General features: G+C 44.9%; 1 protein-coding gene across 1 annotated transcript; it reads right to left on the bottom strand.

The window, feature by feature from the left end:
* Positions 1 to 368: 368 nt before the first annotated feature.
* LOC147234198 (protein phosphatase 1H-like) lies at positions 369 to 16,241 on the bottom strand. Its single transcript, XM_086147011.1, has 10 exons — positions 15,508 to 16,241; positions 11,124 to 11,313; positions 8,578 to 8,949; positions 6,935 to 7,047; positions 6,603 to 6,687; positions 4,445 to 4,563; positions 3,229 to 3,292; positions 2,516 to 2,623; positions 1,716 to 1,867; positions 369 to 1,625 (listed from the first exon to the last, which is right to left on the bottom strand). The coding sequence occupies exons 1-10, from the start codon at positions 16,107 to 16,109 to the stop codon at positions 1,478 to 1,480; spliced, it is 1,953 nt and encodes a 650-aa protein (XP_086003137.1). The 5' UTR covers positions 16,110 to 16,241; the 3' UTR covers positions 369 to 1,477.
* Between the last annotated feature and the right edge of the window lie 615 nt (positions 16,242 to 16,856).

Below are 16,856 nucleotides of genomic sequence, written 5' to 3'. Positions count from 1 at the left end.
GGTTGGAAAACGTCCACGTCAACGGCCCCTCGCTAGATTTTGAATGTAAAACGTTAAACTCAAAATGGCTTTTTTCCGGGTGGAATCTTGGGGGGGAAAAAAAAAAAAAAGGCCTGAGCAGGTCCAAACATCACCCAGATGCGAGTTCGACCTCCAGACTTCAGGTCCCTCTTCCTAAACCGGACGGCCTCTCGGAGGTAAAAGTCCCCGCTTTTGCCCTCTGGCGTGACGAACGGCGCCGGAGTCTCCGGGGAACTCGGTCCCGCTGGCGCAGCTCAGGTCCAAGAGGACGAGACGAAAGGAGGTATTTTTCTCTCTTATAAACAGTTTCGACCGTACGGTGTAGGAGGGTGGGATGGGATGGCGGTCAGGAGCGGTCAACCTGCGGCGCCGCGGGAATACAACCTGCAGCACGGTTCCTCTGTCGGAACCACATACGTAGCGCTGATTTTCATATCAAAGATACCGTTGCGTTGCTATGGCATTAGATCTATGTATATCTGAATATATAGTCAAGCCTGAAATCACTCATAACACAGGGATATGAAGAATTTTGGGCATTGACCTATATATATTGTATCTATTAATATATATTTTTTAATCTTTCCAAAGAAATTTCAAAAACTTGGAAATGACTACAACAGTAGGATATCACAGTAAAAAAAATCATAAATGTATATATATGTGTACATATGATTTTTTTCCTTACTGTGATAAAAAAAAATACATATGTATATATGATCGTTTTGATTGTGATAAAAAAAAATCACATATACATACATATATACATACTTATATATGTATATATACATACAAACATATACATACATACATATATGCATGCGTACATATACATACATACATATATGCATGCGTACATATACATACATATATATATATATATATATATATGAATTTTGTTTTACTGTGATATTCTACCATTGTAGTCGTTTCAAAATTTTGGAAATTTCGAATGACATTTTTCTTGAGATTGGGAACAGTTATATATACATTCAAATTCTATATCCAGCATAATGCAAATTTTTTGTCCAAATTTTGGAATCATGTTGAGTAAGATGATTGGTTTTTTTTTTTTTTTTTTTTTAATAGATAAGCTTGAAAAAATACTGATTGTACTCTAGTTGCGCTCTGTTTGTTTGAACAGGGTTGTTTTCACAATAGTATTTTGTTTAAAATTTGTATCAAATCTACAACGGAGGCTGGATTGTTTTTTTTCGTGCTGCAGGTTTTTCAAGGGGTTAAAAAAAAAACAAAAAAAAAAAAAAACGCGTTGCCCCGGGAGGCTCCCGCTTCGCCCCCTGATCCCCCCTTAACTCCGGCAGGGACGCCAAACACCGACGCGTGAACGTTCTTCTCGACTTTGGTCGAAGTCGGAAAAAATGTGCAAACAGCTTCTTTTTTTAGGGGGAATAAAAGGGGAATGGGGGGGGGGGGTCTTGCCGAGCCCGCGGGGCGCTCAGGGTTGCCGGTTGCCGTACATCAGCGGGATGATGAAGACGGAGATGTCGTCCCCGGAGCCCAGGCGCTCGTTGGTGATCCTCCAGCCACGGTCCCTGAGCACGCCGCGCGCTCGCATCACCAGGTCCTGCGCCGCCATGGTGTACCTGCCCAACAGGGGAAGGGGGGAGATGGCGGTCAGGCATTCAGGAAGGAGAGCGAGAACCAATAGATGGAGAGAGAGGAAGCCTCCCCACCTGTGGAGGTCGTCGGGGTCGCAGTTGGCTAGAAACGTGGTGACGGCTTCTGACACTTCCTGGTTGGAGAGAACGTCCCAGAGGCCGTCAGTGCCCATCACCAGCACGTCATCGGCGCCGTGCTCATACTGGGTCAGGTTGTACACCTTCACCTGGACACACACACACACACACGCACACGCAAACCCAGGTTTCACCCTTCCAGTGCCAAATATATAGATCCATAGGGTTTATCCTATGATCACACAAAAGGCTCCAAAAAAGTAAAAGAAATAAAATATTAAAGATATCACATGCAGTTTGAATTCCTCATGAGGCTTTAATATTTAGCAATTCATACAGTAGCATTGCTTATTGGTTTTCTGCAGTTTTCTGTACACTCAATATCGACGGCTCCTGCGGCTTTCAAAACCTTTTTTTTTTTTTTAAAGATTCATCGATTTATTTGGGGAATTCTGCTTGTTTGCAGAGATCTTCGCCCCCTTGCAGAGCCACCTTCTTCGCATGCGTGTATGTGTGAGCAGCGGGGGAAGCCAGACGCTCACCCCTGGTTATTTACACGGGGATCGGTCGTGCCGGAAGCCCGGCAAAAGTCAACAATTCCACATTCCGGCGCCTCCGAACCCTGGAGACGCTCCATAAACCCGGCGCCGTCCCCTTTACAAATATGACTTCCCGCTTTGGTGAGCTGCTTTGAATTCACTCATTTGCTGAACGGAGGTCAGCGGGCCACGCGCTGGGAATTCCCCGAAGCTCCCTCCCGCTCCCCCCCGTTTCCTGGATGTGCGTGAATCCCTTACCTCGGGGCAGCAGGAGAGGAACGGCTTGATGTAGATGTTGGAGTCGTGGACTTTGAGGTCGTGGTCGCCGAGGCCGCGGGTCACGCCGATGGTCGCCAGCACGCGCGCCTGGAGACACGGAGGTTTAGACCGGAGAGCATTTTCCAGGAGGCGGCGCATGATGCTAACATTATGGCCGGGTTCCTTTGTGATAAACTGAACATTGTGTACGACTTAAGACCCGAAATGGACAAATGTAAAATTCCCAGTCTTAAAGTTCCCGCCTCCGCAGGTCTGATACCTGCATAGCTGCAGAAAGAGGCTTATTTTCAAAATACATTAAAAGATAAATACGCGGAAGTAATTATTTATGGGGTGGCTCGCGGGTGCGGCGATCATCCAAATTTCTAAACGCAAAACGAATGCAATGGATCTGTCAATCACTTGTAAAGATACATTGCCCAAACATTAACCTATAATTCATTTTGAGATATCAAATCTGACAGTGGGACTAAAATTTCCTGGATAAACTAAAAAAAAAAAATCGAAATGTCCTTAAAACTAATATCAAATTACATATTTCATTTTTTGCTTGCATTACACAGTTAACTTTAAGTGTCACTTTCAGTTAAAGTTCTCAATCGGTGCAATTTATGTATGTATTTCTCCATTCTAATGTCATTTACAGTTTCCTCTGTCGCTGTGATTTGTGGAACCTGAAGTAGACGACTTACCTTTTTCCCTTCGCCGTATATAAGTGGAAACTTGAGATCTTCATCCTCAATTGTCTTATACGCCCTGCATTTGAGGGGGGAGGAGAAAGGAGATCACTCCATGTTTTCAACACGACGCACAGGGGGATGGGATTGATGTGTGTGTGGTTGTGTGTGTGTGTGTGTGTGAGAGAAAAGTCACAGGCGGCAGTTTTTTGTGTCTTAGGACGAAATGGAATTTCCCCTAACACTGCCATCCATCAACTTCTCCGGCTAGTGGAAGTGCAAGAGACGGTCGGTGACGTCGGCAGTCGAACAATTTCAGGGAATATGGATGACTGTGGTCAAATCCTGTCGTGGTAACTGGAATTTAATTCGTCTCCTCAGAGACGTCTCACCTCTCACCCGGGAGGCGTTGGGTGAGAGGTGAGCGGGACGGATCTCAACACGGCGAGCATCCAGTCCTCTGCTCAGTGATGTCCACTCTGTGCAACTTGTCCGAAGAGATCGACCAAAACCGGCCAACCGGCGTCTTTTAGCTCGACGCAACCCACACCCGTTCGGGTTCAAACCTAGAATTTGTACCTGCATTCCCCAAATGACGCGCAAACATTAAACAAAACAACCCAAGTCGGCCTGGTCGCTGCACGACAACTCGCTCGCGAACCATCCCAACTTGTACCATCGCCCAACGGGTATAAACCGGAAACTGCGCAAAGAAGCTTCCAGGAAAAGAGGAGGAATGTCTTTAAGAAGAAAGAAAAAAACGAGATTTGATAATGGTCATCGACACCTGGCTGACTGTCTCTCTGTCCGCAATGTTTTTTTTTTTTTTATTTACACTGCAGAGAAATGAAGAAGCTGATAAAATCTGCATCCTGATCCATGTGAGATGACTCAACGGTTGTAACTTTTTGAATTTTCATGTGACAACATCATAAAAAAAATAAATCAAGTTAGCAGACCAGCTAATCAGGAAGTTCGCCATTCCCTTATCTGAAGCAGACTTGTGCTTTCTTTTTGGAATAATATTGTACGGAAAGGATGGAATTACATGAAAAAAAACAACAGCTAATGTGATCGGTCTTCCTGAAAATGTTTAAAGCAAAAAAATAAATAAAAAATAGGAAGGTACCAAGTCTCGTGGAGCGGGGGGGGGCGTCTTCGGTGAAATGGTTCGCCCAAAAGCCGTGTCCTCCTGGGGGACCATAAAGAGACGGTGGGCGGGGGAACTCACCACCCACTCATGGTGAAGTCTCTGTAGAGCATCCTCTTCCCCACCTCCTTCCTCTGGACTCTCCGGGGAAATTCCAGGTGCGTGAACTCGTTCCCCAGCAGGTGAGGTTGCATGAAACCCTGGGGGAAGAAGACAACCGCTGCCTTCAGTCACCAAGAATGCATGGCATGTTATAAACCCAGTTGGCCTTTGAGCCTCGGGTGGGATAACGGGAAGGCTGGTGTGAAAAAATTAACACTTTCCCGGGTTTGCCTGTTGGCTAAGTTAAAACTGGGGTCCAGGGTGCATAGAAAAATATCTGGCCATGGGGTTGGCTTGTGAGTTTCACCAATCACTTACGTCATATGAGTTCCTATGGAACCGTAAGAAGGTCCTGCCTCGGAGTAGAAGCTAAGATGGATCCAGGACCTGAGGTGCCTGGTTCCAGTGCTTTCTCAAGACACAAATAAATTTTTTTTTTTTTTTTTTATGATTATCCTTTTATACTTCAGAGTTTATTTATTCATCTTTTTTAATGTATTTATTTTTAGCTTGTCACTGTCTTGTCCTTGTATATCTTGCTGCTGTTGCTAAACAATTTCTCAATCAAATGGTTCTAGCGCAGGAGTCTGCAACACGTGGCTCTTTCTACCCTCTGATGCGGCTTTGGAAAATAAATAATGTGCATTTAATTTATATTAATTACATTTTTAGGTCATTTATTTGAATTGTAGTTCTAAATTCGAAGATTATTGTGATTTTTAAACATTTAAATAAAAACTGTTTAATTTCTTGGCGCTCTCTATATGAGCCGCACCTGCCGATGTGCTTTTACAGCCGTGATGTGCAAACGCCGTCACATTAACCAGGTAAAATATTTTAATCGGCTATTTAATTTGTGACCATGTATTTTGCAGCGTTCAGTGAAATAGACTTTTTTTTTATTGCAGTGACAGCTGACTGCATTACACTGGACATGTGATAAAAAGATGCGGTGCACATGGACGCAGATGGCATTTTTGCTTTGCTGCAGGGGGTCATCTAACTTTGTCCTCATATTTCTTATTTATATAGTAGGACTCAAATAAACTTTTGGTGTTTTATTCCAACATAACCTTCAACCTAATTTTTTTTCCAGTTCAAAATGTATTTGTTACATGTAGAAATAGATTTTTTTTCCCCATTCGCATCTCATTGACTTCATAACTGCAGCACACTGTTCTTTAATTTTTTTTTTCTCAATTCGTTTTTTTTATACATAGCATAAGAGGGGGATAAAATGATATATGCAATCTTATCTTTATTTTAGATGTCAAAAGGGTTTTGTTGCATCGGGCTTTTATTTTTCTGCAGGAAAAAAGGTCGGGAACCCTTGGACATGCAAACCAGGTTCCTACAGGTTATTTTGACACGGACCACTAAGTGTTGCTGGAATCCTCATTGCGATCCACTTTTCACAATGACTTTTTATCCTCTTTTGGTTTTGGAAAAACAAAACAAAACAAAAAATAACCCCTTTTGATCAGCGTAAACGGGAAGTTTCATTGAAAAAGACATCTGGAAAACTGGATTTCAGACCAATCGATGCAAAACATTGTGTCTGCTGACGATATATCAGAGATAACCCCAAACCATGAGTCAGGCAGCTGGAATGCTCGGGTCCCATTTCCCTTCACACAGTATCTGGTATTCGGTCATTATGGAAAAACATAAAGAAAATAAAGAAAACAATCTCTCAACAGCTACCACTGAAATTCCGGCCTCAGACTAAATTGTTTATCCAAACAGCTTCCAAACATTTTCTTCATGGTGAAAAGGGGAAACATTGGGAGCTGCTCTGCTGTTAAGGGGCGCCGTTGAGGAGAAAAATAAATAAATGTAAAAAAGATCCCGGCCGGCTGTCCCTTGGTGAGCCCTCTCACGTTAGTCGCGGCTAAACATGGGAAGGCGCTGCTGATTGTGTAGCTTGTCATGTGAATGTAAAGGCGAAAAAAAAACCAAACAACAACCCAAAAAACGTCGGTCAAAATTACTCACAGCCTGAGATCTAAAGTTACAGATGTTTTGTCTGTGTTCCTTTGTGACTCCGGACGAAATGTTTGTCCGGAGTCACGTTTCAGGCCACAGGCATGATTCCTTTTCTTTTTTGTCGTCTAAAAAGCAAATGGTGGCTCCTCACCAGGAACTGCAGTCGCTGTCGCTCAGACTCCGGTGTGAACTCTGTTGACATTGGAATGATCTCATTGTTCCTGATAATGATAGCCCTGTAGAGGAACACACACATGCACACAGGCATGCATGTGCGAGGGCGCACACACACACACACACACACAGACAGACAGACACACACACAAAGTGAGAATTGTTAGCTTGCCCTGCATTTATGTTGAGTCGAGTCTGTCTCAGCATGTCGATATCGTACGTCAGGATCCCAGAGGCTTTTGATGCATAATTATCACTATACTCCACACAAGGAGAGAGAGATGTAATAACACACACACACACACACACCTGCTGTCGCCGGCATTGCCCACATACAGCTTCCCCAGCAAGTAGACCACAGTGAGAGCGGTGCATCCTCCAGTGATGTTGTAGCCGTGCTTCTCCCTCTCAATCTGGGCATCCTTAGGAGACAGACAGACAAGCTTTGCTGACGGCGAGACAGGAACACTCATGCAAGCGTGCAATGGAGAGACAAAAAGGGCGAGACAATAAGAAGGGAGAGTGAGGAAAGACTTATTTGACCTCCAAGGACCTCACATTCTGGGCTGACTTTTGATGGAAATACGGACCGGGTGTCCACGTATGTCTGCATCTTGTCCGAAGACTCACTCGGCGTTATAGAATTATTGGGACCCGATAGGCAAAATTATATTCATTATGGAATTATATTCATTATGTTGCAATCTATATGCAACAATTCATGCAACTTTCATTCACACCACATAGAGACGTATACATCTTGGCGGATCATCGGGTTTTCTATTCTCATTCATTTCTTTTTTTTCCTATATTCTGCTATTTTGTTTACGGCTAAAATTCCAAGTTCCAACGGATACAAAATGGACTGTCAACTTGCGATGTAAACATCGGTACCTGTGTTAAAAGGTTACATTTTACAGTTCATAAATGGACACAAAATCATTTCCCTGACCCGTGGATCACCCGACCCCATGCATTGGTATGGACTCACTACCTCGGCATCTATTGAGTCCTTTTACGTTTCTATCGCGAGGTTTTTTTTCCCCCGTTTCAGACATGCTCTTAGACCTCCCGCGGGGTCGCGTGCTGCTGAGAAACTGTTTAAAGCTTTGCTTAGCGGGAGTGACGACAAAATCTGCCTGCGAAAAAAAGATCTGACGGGAGAAACTATCGTTTCCCTCCAACAGGGTCCGGCTTCCACAGGGGCTCCTATCGCCATCTAGTGGCCGCTGCGATTAGACCTGGAAACATCAAGAGGGATTCATTCATCCATTATCTACCGCTTACATTGCACTCATGCTTGTAGGGTGGGGCCTATCTTAGCTGTCATGGGCAAAATGGCAGGGGTCACGCTGGATCTGTTGCTGGTCAATCACAGGTTCATATATAGAGACAAGCAACCATTAAGATCGGCTGTGTACCATGAAGTGGGGTGTTTTCAGGACGCCGGATTTCACCGTTGCGCCTTCTTGAGGTGTTGGGCCTGGCTAAATGAAAACGTCGGTGAAAGGACGTGCCCACTTGAAAACTCCAACGACAAACTTCAGACTGCTGTTGGCTGCGGTCGGTCGTTGGTGATGGAATATTATTTATGAGGTTGTTAGCTTGCTGGTAGTGTGGCTGTTATTTGTTGTGGTGCTCGTTTGCTTCTTTAAGATCTGAGTTGGGGCCTCTAGATGTGTCGTGCCTTGGATTTTGGCACAAAGGTCAGTGACATCTTGTCCTGCGTATTCATGAATGTAACAGGTCATATGTCATGTCGAGACATGCGACCACTCACTAATTCATTCATAAATTCACACGTCTGGGCAGTTTATAGTATCGAATCCACCAGCTGCATGTTTTGGGTTTGACGGAAGACTCTTTTTACCGTCATGTTGCAAACATGTGGTCTGTTATGAGAGCCACACATGGCCGCTGTTTGACACTTACAATGTGACCTTCACCCTCACCATTTCTTTGAAGGCGTTCTCTATGGCTCCGATCACCAGGCTCTCGTGCTGGATCTTCTTCTCCGTGAAGAAGCGAGGTGGGGGTGGCGTGCTGCACGGGGAGCCCGGTGCACCGGCGGCGCCGCGCAGTGAAGCGGCCCTGGTCAGGGCGCGGTGAGGGCCTGGGGTGCTCCCCTGCATGTAGGGGACGCAGTCGGGCTCCTCCCCCAGGATGGTCGGGGGCGGCGAGGCCAGGTTGCGCAGGATTTCGATGACGGCCTGGAGCTGGCAGGCGATGTGGTGCTGCAGCAGGCGGGAGGCCACCACCGCCGCGCCGGAACCAGCGTGGCCATCAAACAAGGCCCAGTAGTGGAACACCAGTCCCTCGCTGTCCTACAGACAAAGTGACAAGGAACAAAAATGTGTGTTGTCTTACTTAAACATCCTGACATCCCCAGCCAATAGAATCCCTGTGCTCCCAAATTTCAGATGCTGAGCTCCAAAATTGAGGCGCCAAACAACTCAGAACCCATACAGTCCTCCAGAGGGACATGCAAAAGCTAGAGGCACATGCACGCACGCATGCACACACGTGCGCAGATGGGCTAATGTCTCACTAATTTGGATTGATATTTTCATAAAACCAACACCAGGTGCTCCCTCTCTATGTCGTATCATCAAATTTGAGATCAGGAGGTTCCTCTGATTGGCCAGTAAAGTGATATACATACCAAAACAATAATAGTAAAAACTTACAGCAGTAGATTTTTGCATTTTTGTTGACAATTAGTGAAAGTGGTAGCCTGACAACCAAGACAAATCTTCTAAGCTCCAATTTCATTTCACCATTAAAATGCCGTCCCAGTTTTGCAAAATACGGCGCAGAGCTATTGGGGTAAGAGGAGGTTTAAGAAGTACAAAACGTTTTATTTATGCAGTTTTATCTAATCCTACATTTCTTTATTGAGAGGAAAATATGTACTCTGTGAACTTGAACCCCCTTCTCTCCTGCAATGACTGCTGGTCAATTCCCCTGAGGGTCCCCAGTTCGGTGGAAATAACAGCCATAAAAATGTCTGTTACTCAACATGGTGACCCTCTGACATTATTTGTCATGAATAAATACCAACGCTGGGACTAAAGATGGCACCAGAGCCAGCAGCTATAAACAGAAATCCACAAAGCAGCGAGCATATTTAAATATTTGAGGAATTATATATACACCATATGGCCAAACGTAATCGCTCACCTGCCTTTACTCGCACATGAACTTCAATAACATCCCATTCCAAATCCATAGGGTTCAGTATGACGTCGGTCCACCCTTTGCAGCTTTGACAGCTTCAACTCTTCTGGGAAGGCTGTCCAGAAGGTTCAGGAGTGTGTTTAAGGGAATTTTTGACCATTTTTCCAGAAGCGCATTTGTGAGGTCACACACTGATGTTGGACGAGACGGCCAGGCTCTCAGTCTCCGCTCTAATTCATCCTCATGTTGGAAAGGAAGGGGCCGGCTTCAACCTGTTCCCACAAAATTGGGAGCATGGAAGTGTCCAAAATGTCTTGGCATGCTGAAGCTTTCAGAGTTCCTTTCACTGGAACTAAGGGGCTGAGCCCAGCTCCTGAAAACCAACCCCCACGCCACCAAACTTCACATTTGGCACAATGCAGTCAGATAAGTACCATTCTCCTGGTATGCCCAACCCAGACTCGTTCATCAGATTGCCAGATGGAGAAGCGTGATTCATCACACTCCAGAGAACGTATCTCCACTGCTCTAGAGTCCAGTGGCGGCGTGCTTTACACCACTTTATCCGATGCTTTGCATTGCACTTGGTAATGTGTGGCTTGGATGCAGCTGCTCGACCATGGAAACCCATTCTATGAAGCTCTCTGCACGCTGTTCTTGATCTAATCTGAAAGGCCACATGAAGTTTGGAGGTCTTTAGTGATTAACTGCAGAAAGCTGCCGACCTCTTGGCACTATGTGCCTCAGCTTCCGCTGACCCCATTCCATTAGTTTACGTGGTCTACCACTTCATGGTTGAGTTGCTGTCGTTCCCAAACACTTCCATGTTCTTATCATACAGCTGACAAGCTCCCGACCTTCCCCAGACCTTATTAACCTTTCCCATAGTCTTATAAAATTCACACAAATACAACACCTGCTGAAAGCATGCTATGTGCGCGAGATGCACAGAATGATGCTACAGTCACTGAGCCAATCAGAGCCCAGGGTGCAGAACACCATGCTCTGGTTGGTCGGCAGCATAAAAAAATGCATATTTTACCCTAACAATCATTTAAATGATAAATATATAAAAATACATTTATGCCGGTGCTCTGGTTGGTTGCAACCGTAGGTTTTTTTTAATTTTACCATCAAATTAATTCAAATAAAAATATATTTCAAAAAATATTTACGCCCCAAAAACACACGGTATAGCGAGCAATCTGATATAAAATCACATACATTAAGATTTAAAAACCCACGACACAGTGAGACCGCAACATGGCGAGGGACTAGTGTATATCTGAGTGCGCTACATGTGCGGGTGGTGTCGGTGTACCTCTCCCAGCCTGCCGTGCTCCATGCGCAACCCAAGACTCTCTCCGTTGGGCAGGGAGTTGCGTCTCTTGGCGGTGGGGGTCTTGCTGGGCGTCGAGGGAGGGCAGTAGCTCATGGGCCTCCTCCTCGCCACCACCACCTCGCAGCATGCCTGGTCTTCGTTCAGAGCGCTCTTACCGGCGTTGATCACCCTGCGGGAGGACAAGGGAATACCGAGTCATAAATGCGGTTGAAAAAAATTGAAAGATTCTTCATCTTCTGTGGATTAAACGTTACTTTGCAGTCTGACGACAGAAAGGAAAGCCGATATCAGATGCTTTTTTTTGACCAGGTCAAAATGCACTTTCGTAGTCGTTACGACTCGATGAGTCAGAGCCTGACGTTTCAGAGACCGGGGGCATCCAGATCTTCAGGGGGAATCCTTCGTCTCTGATTCATATGTGACCGATATATAATTCTTTACGGTACACGCAAAACTGAACAGATCTTTCAGATCTTTAACTGCGCCCCCCCCCCCCCCAACACGCTATCATCATGCAAAGCTCTCTGTTGCCATGTCCGTTCCGGTATTCTGCCGCAGGAGGGGAAGTGCACCGGCACTGGATGTATCGAGGTCAGAGGGGATTAAAATTCTCCACACTTCTCTGAATTACATTTTATTTGGCAAACTGTGTAATCTGTGTTTATTTTAGTCAAAGTACACCATTTTCATTGGTTTCAAGGATCCTCCGGCTGCAGTCAGAGGTATCTGCAGTGAGATGGATACTATTAAAAAAAACATAATAATAGAAAAATACAAGCAGTATTTATTGAATCAGTGAAGATTTTGGTAAGGAAAATGAAATTAATCAATTATAATATTTTCATATTTTTTTATTCTCAGTTTTAAAAATGCAAGGATGCCTCTGTTGCTACGTGTTAGCAATGTAATATACTGAGTAGTGAATGACACTGAAATCAGGGAATAATATACATGAGATGTATTTATCATGCATTTCTGATACATGAAAATGTGGCTCATATGTCTCGGGGTATATCAATGTGATATGTGGTGAAAAAAAACACAAACAACATGTTGATTTGCACATGCTGCAGAGAAATGAGTCACGATAACATGTCAGTTCAAATGAATGAGCGTAATAATAACCTAAAAATTAACAACAAACAAATATTTTTCACATTAAGACTGGAATGAGAAAGTGAATGTGAGAAAGGACCTCAATATGCCATAAAATGATGGGGGGAAAAAAAAAAACTGTGGGAAAAATCTCCCGTGAGTCTGACAGATACCTCTTGAGGGTGACGTGTGTGTGTGTGTGTGAGAGAGAGGAGAAACTGGAATGACTATTTATAGAGGCAGACCGTGGGTTGTTTTCTGCCGGGCGGCTCTATTGATTCTCACACGATTGCTGACCTCCAAGCTGGGATTTTTTTTTTTTTTTAAGGAAAATGTTCACAGAATTATTCAACATCTGAAATCTTTGAGATCAGAATGCTCCCAAAACACAAACAGACATAATATTGACGCAAGCTTTGCGCATGTTTCCTTTTCAACACGATATGATGGCTGCCAAACATCTGTCCTACTCACTGTCTAAAATTGTTGGAACTAAATAAAAGCTAAAATCCAAATGTGACTTTGCATTAAAATGTGTTGAGTCTGAGGTTTCGCGCTCATTTCCTAGCAAAACGAGTGGAATAAGCTAAAAGTGATGTAGAGAATGGCGGCTGGAGCGGGGGGGGAGTTGTCATAGGTTTCAAATAAAAGTAATGAAATTACTTTACTTTGGAATGCAAAACGCAAAATAAATACAAGCTCAACAGAGATACATTGATTCAGTTGAGCCCTGCGGCCTAGCTTTCTATTTTGGACCCTGATCAGTGAATATATCCGCTACAACTAAACATTTTTCATTTGACTGTTTTCATTAGTTTAGAAGAGTTACTGGACAGCTTGGGCTAAAACGATGGGGTTTAAATGGAGCATTAAAACACAACATTTGATTAAATAGCTGGAAGTAGTGATATTCAGTGTTGTGTCATGCAAATCCAGGCCAAATTGAAAATATGCGATGGCCACCAAAAGCGTAATCGGCCTAGACAGACACGAGTATCAGGTCTATGCGGCTTCAGGTCTGATGTCCAGACCCGGGGCCGCCCCACCTGTAGGGCAGCGACTCACTACACTATCGTTCCCAGGAGCGAGCAGGAGGAGAGGTGAGGAACAACCATCGGCGTAATTACAATATGGCAGGCTTTAATTACATCGAAGGGCTGATCTCATTAGCCTCACCGTTCCCAAAGAGAGTCTCCGTTCTGTCAATGTGTGTGTCTGTTTTAGGGATGGGACTTGCTCTCATTTCGCAGCTTCCCGGGGGTGGGGGTGGTGGTTGCTTGATCTTCTACGGCGCTCCTGCCAGGCACCCGCCATTATTTCTTTTATGAACACTAAAGCTATTATCATATCACGTCAGCTAGAGCCGTGTAACTGCCAGCGCTTACCGGTGTTAGCAGAAAGAGATCATTTGTGTCTCCCCAACCTCCCCCCTGTCTCCATCGCATTATTGCTTTCTCTCCCTCTTTCTCTCTCTCTCTTTGCATTTCAAGTCGAGGCAGAAGGCTGCCCTGCCGGTATCGGTCCGAGGTCTCTGCTCAATGTTGTCTTTCTGTAAATCGTTTTAAAATTGGGACCGAATCAAAAAAATATGACTCGACTGTCGGCCCAACAGCAAAATCAAAAGACCAAAGGCAATATATGTAATTGCAATTTCTAATTTGTTTTAATCTGCAATTATGTTGCCTAAGGGGAGACTATTTACATGAGTGTAAAAGGTTTTCCTTTTATTTTTACAAACGTGTGAACTTTACTAGAACCGCAAAGCTCAAATGGTGTTAACAATGTGTATAAATAATAGCTGTAAATGAAATATACGTGACGCAACACTATCACAGCAATCAAAAAATGTCCTCATTCTTGCAGGGGCTGTGTACCGAGTCTCCTTCTCAATTATTTGAAAAACATATGATAGCTCTTAAGGACGGGCTGTTGCCGAGGGAAAGATTCTCAAGCGAAATGGACAAAGAGGAGCATTAACGGGGCACGAGAGCTGATTCAGTGGGAAATGTGGAGCCGCCTGATTGGATTGCATTGATCTTTCCCTTGATAACAGACACGTTCAGCGAGTTCACTAAAAGAAAAAAAAAAAATCACATCCTGTCTGAGAAGCTGTGATGTAAATGTTACACGTCTATCATCTGTTGTGCTTCAGATCCTGATGATGCAGCATTTGGCCGGTTGCGCGGCTCGACATTATCGCTTGCGTCAGTTTCTTACTCGCCTCCTAGATTTTAATCCTGAAATCTGCGGTTAGATTTCAACTGGACGTTTCAGGAGAAATTAAAAAACAAAACAAAACACACAAACTTGAATCGGTTTTGCAGCTGCAGCAGAAAAACAAAAGTGAAAAGGGAGTGCATGTCTGCAGAAAATTCTGAAAATCATCCAACATGCAGGTTCCCTGGAAACATATTTCTCATATATGGAATATATTTCAGATTGGACGAGATAGACAACTTCTGCTCGGCCAGAGCTCCTGGCACATTCTGTTGTGCATCCTTTTACTCATATATATATTTTGCTGTTGGTTTAATCCCCTTTGGAATCTTTTTATTAAATAAAATCTTGGAAGGCAATAAGCGGGGAGAGGTGTCTGAAGTGTCAGTAGAAAGCAAAGTCCCCCATGCTGAGCACTGTGAGTTAAATGTCATTTTAACAACAAAACAAAATTAAAATCCCCAAATCCATCCAACCGGTCATTCAAACCAACCCCCTGCAAGTAATAAACGTCCGCACTTTCATGAATCTGCTGATCAATAATTCATTTTAATTCAGTCTGCATCTAACAAAAGGCTCGGGAGAACGCAAAGGTGGGGTCCGTGAACGTAACACGAACTATTTTACCACGGATCAAATGATCTCATCGATCCCTCCGGTTCCGGGCCGCATCCCTTCCGGTCACCGGACGGTCTCAGGTGCCTTCCGGTAAAATCTCCGCGTTACCCCCGCGGGCACCGCCCGGCTGACGGTACGGTTGCATGCGAAAAAAACAACAACAACAAACAAAGCTCGTTTTTTTTAACGTGAGATTAAAAAAAAAACCAACCCAAACACGCAACAGACCGGTGCACGCAAGACAACGGTTAAAGCCCCGGATGCGATGCGCGGAGGGTGGAGAGGGGTGGGGTCGGTGGATGTAGGTCAAACAACAGGTGCAGCTTATCTTCCGAGCGGCCGTTCGATCGCCGGACTTCACCCGCGGCGGCGCACTAGTTTTCCCCGCGGAAGCGGTGGTCCGAACCGAACCGAACCGCGGAGGGATACTCACTCGGCGTATCCGGTGGCCCAGGGTAATCTCCGGGTCTCCTTCAGGATGAGGATGGGCCGCGCAATGTGGTCCGCCGAGCACTCGATTTCATCCGGAGACAGTCCCAGGAACTCCGGCCGCACGTAGGGGAATTTGAGCGGCAGCTCGGAACCGGGGTTCCCCCCTCCTCCGGAACCGCCGCCGGACATGATGCCGCCCATGAAGCCGGCCACGGCGGACTTGACCCGCGTGAGCATGTTGGTGGCGCGTCGCGGCGGAGTGTCCGTCGGCCTGTGCGCGGCGCCGCGGCTACCTTTGCCCGGATTCCCCCCCAGCGCGGCCGCGGTGCTCGACGAACGGAGGAGTAGGCGGCGGCGGAAGAGGAGGCGGAGGCTGGGGAAGGAGGAGGAGAGCCCTCGGGAGGTCACCGACTCATTCGCGCTGGGCGGCCGCGGAGGGATGGAGGAAAGCGGCGACGGGGCCCCGCGCGGCTCCGCAGAGGGACGACATCTCGGCCCGCGTGAACGCGGAAATGCGCGAGCGATTAACTGGTCACGTGACGCGCCCGCGGAGGCACGCTGCAAAAAGTGATTGCACGAGCGCCCCCGCATACAAACAAGCATGGATTAAACGCTTTTTTTTTTTTTAAATACACACCGATCGTTTTTATTTTATTTTTATTTTCCTTTTAAAATGCACTTTATTACCTCATTTCATTTTGAGAAAAATGATAACATGATAAAAAAAGAAAAATATTCCCCCATTCGCCTTGATATCCAGGGCAGTTTCTAGCCATGTGGGGGGCCCAATGCAAGATGCTGTTCCGGGGGCCCCTATTTTGCAGAGTTAAAAGGGATAGGTTCCTAAATACATCCACAAAGATGCAATATTTTTACAATTTATTTATTTTACCACTTTGTCACTTTTTCATTTTTTAAAATCTGTATTGTTTTGTATACGTGTCCCTTTTTGTGACCTTGGGTGTCGAGTAAAGCCTCTTAAATAAAATGCGTTATCATTAATGTTATCATTATCATTATAATGGGATGCATTTTTAGAGGGAAGCGGTTTAAAGTCACAGAAACCACCCCTTATATTAAAATCAAACATTACTGACTTTGTATTAGCGATGATAATACAAGGTAAACAACATGGCTCCTCTATGTGTCAATAAACCAAAGTGAAGCAGCGTTCCTCAAATATGTTTATTTTAAATTATGTAAATAAGGTCTTAAAATGAAAATGAAAACAGACTCGCACCAAGAATACTTGGAACACAAGGTTACACTACTGCTACCGTTTAGGTGGCGAGGAACCTTTATATGTAACACAAGACCTTTAGAGAAAATTTAAGATAAGATTCAAGATAT

This window comes from Fistularia commersonii, chromosome 5, assembly GCF_037954325.1.
Source record: "Fistularia commersonii isolate RoL2024-O1a breed Wild chromosome 5, RoL_Fcom_v1.0, whole genome shotgun sequence".
NCBI lineage: Eukaryota > Metazoa > Chordata > Actinopteri > Syngnathiformes > Fistulariidae > Fistularia > Fistularia commersonii.
This window is presented reverse-complemented; position numbering and strand designations above follow the sequence as displayed.

Bases quoted from the DNA above. Each gene is read 5' to 3' on its own strand.
- LOC147234198 (XM_086147011.1), bottom strand. From the start codon at position 16,109: ATGCTTGTTTGTATGCGGGGGCGCTCGTGCAATCACTTTTTGCAGCGT. The intron at 8,950-11,123 runs GTACACCGACAC...CTTTGTCTGTAG, and splicing joins AGCACGGCAGGCTGGGAGAG to GACAGCGAGGGACTGGTGTT. The intron at 2,624-3,228 runs GTAAGTCGTCTA...CCGTGTCTCCAG, and splicing joins TATACGGCGAAGGGAAAAAG to GCGCGCGTGCTGGCGACCAT.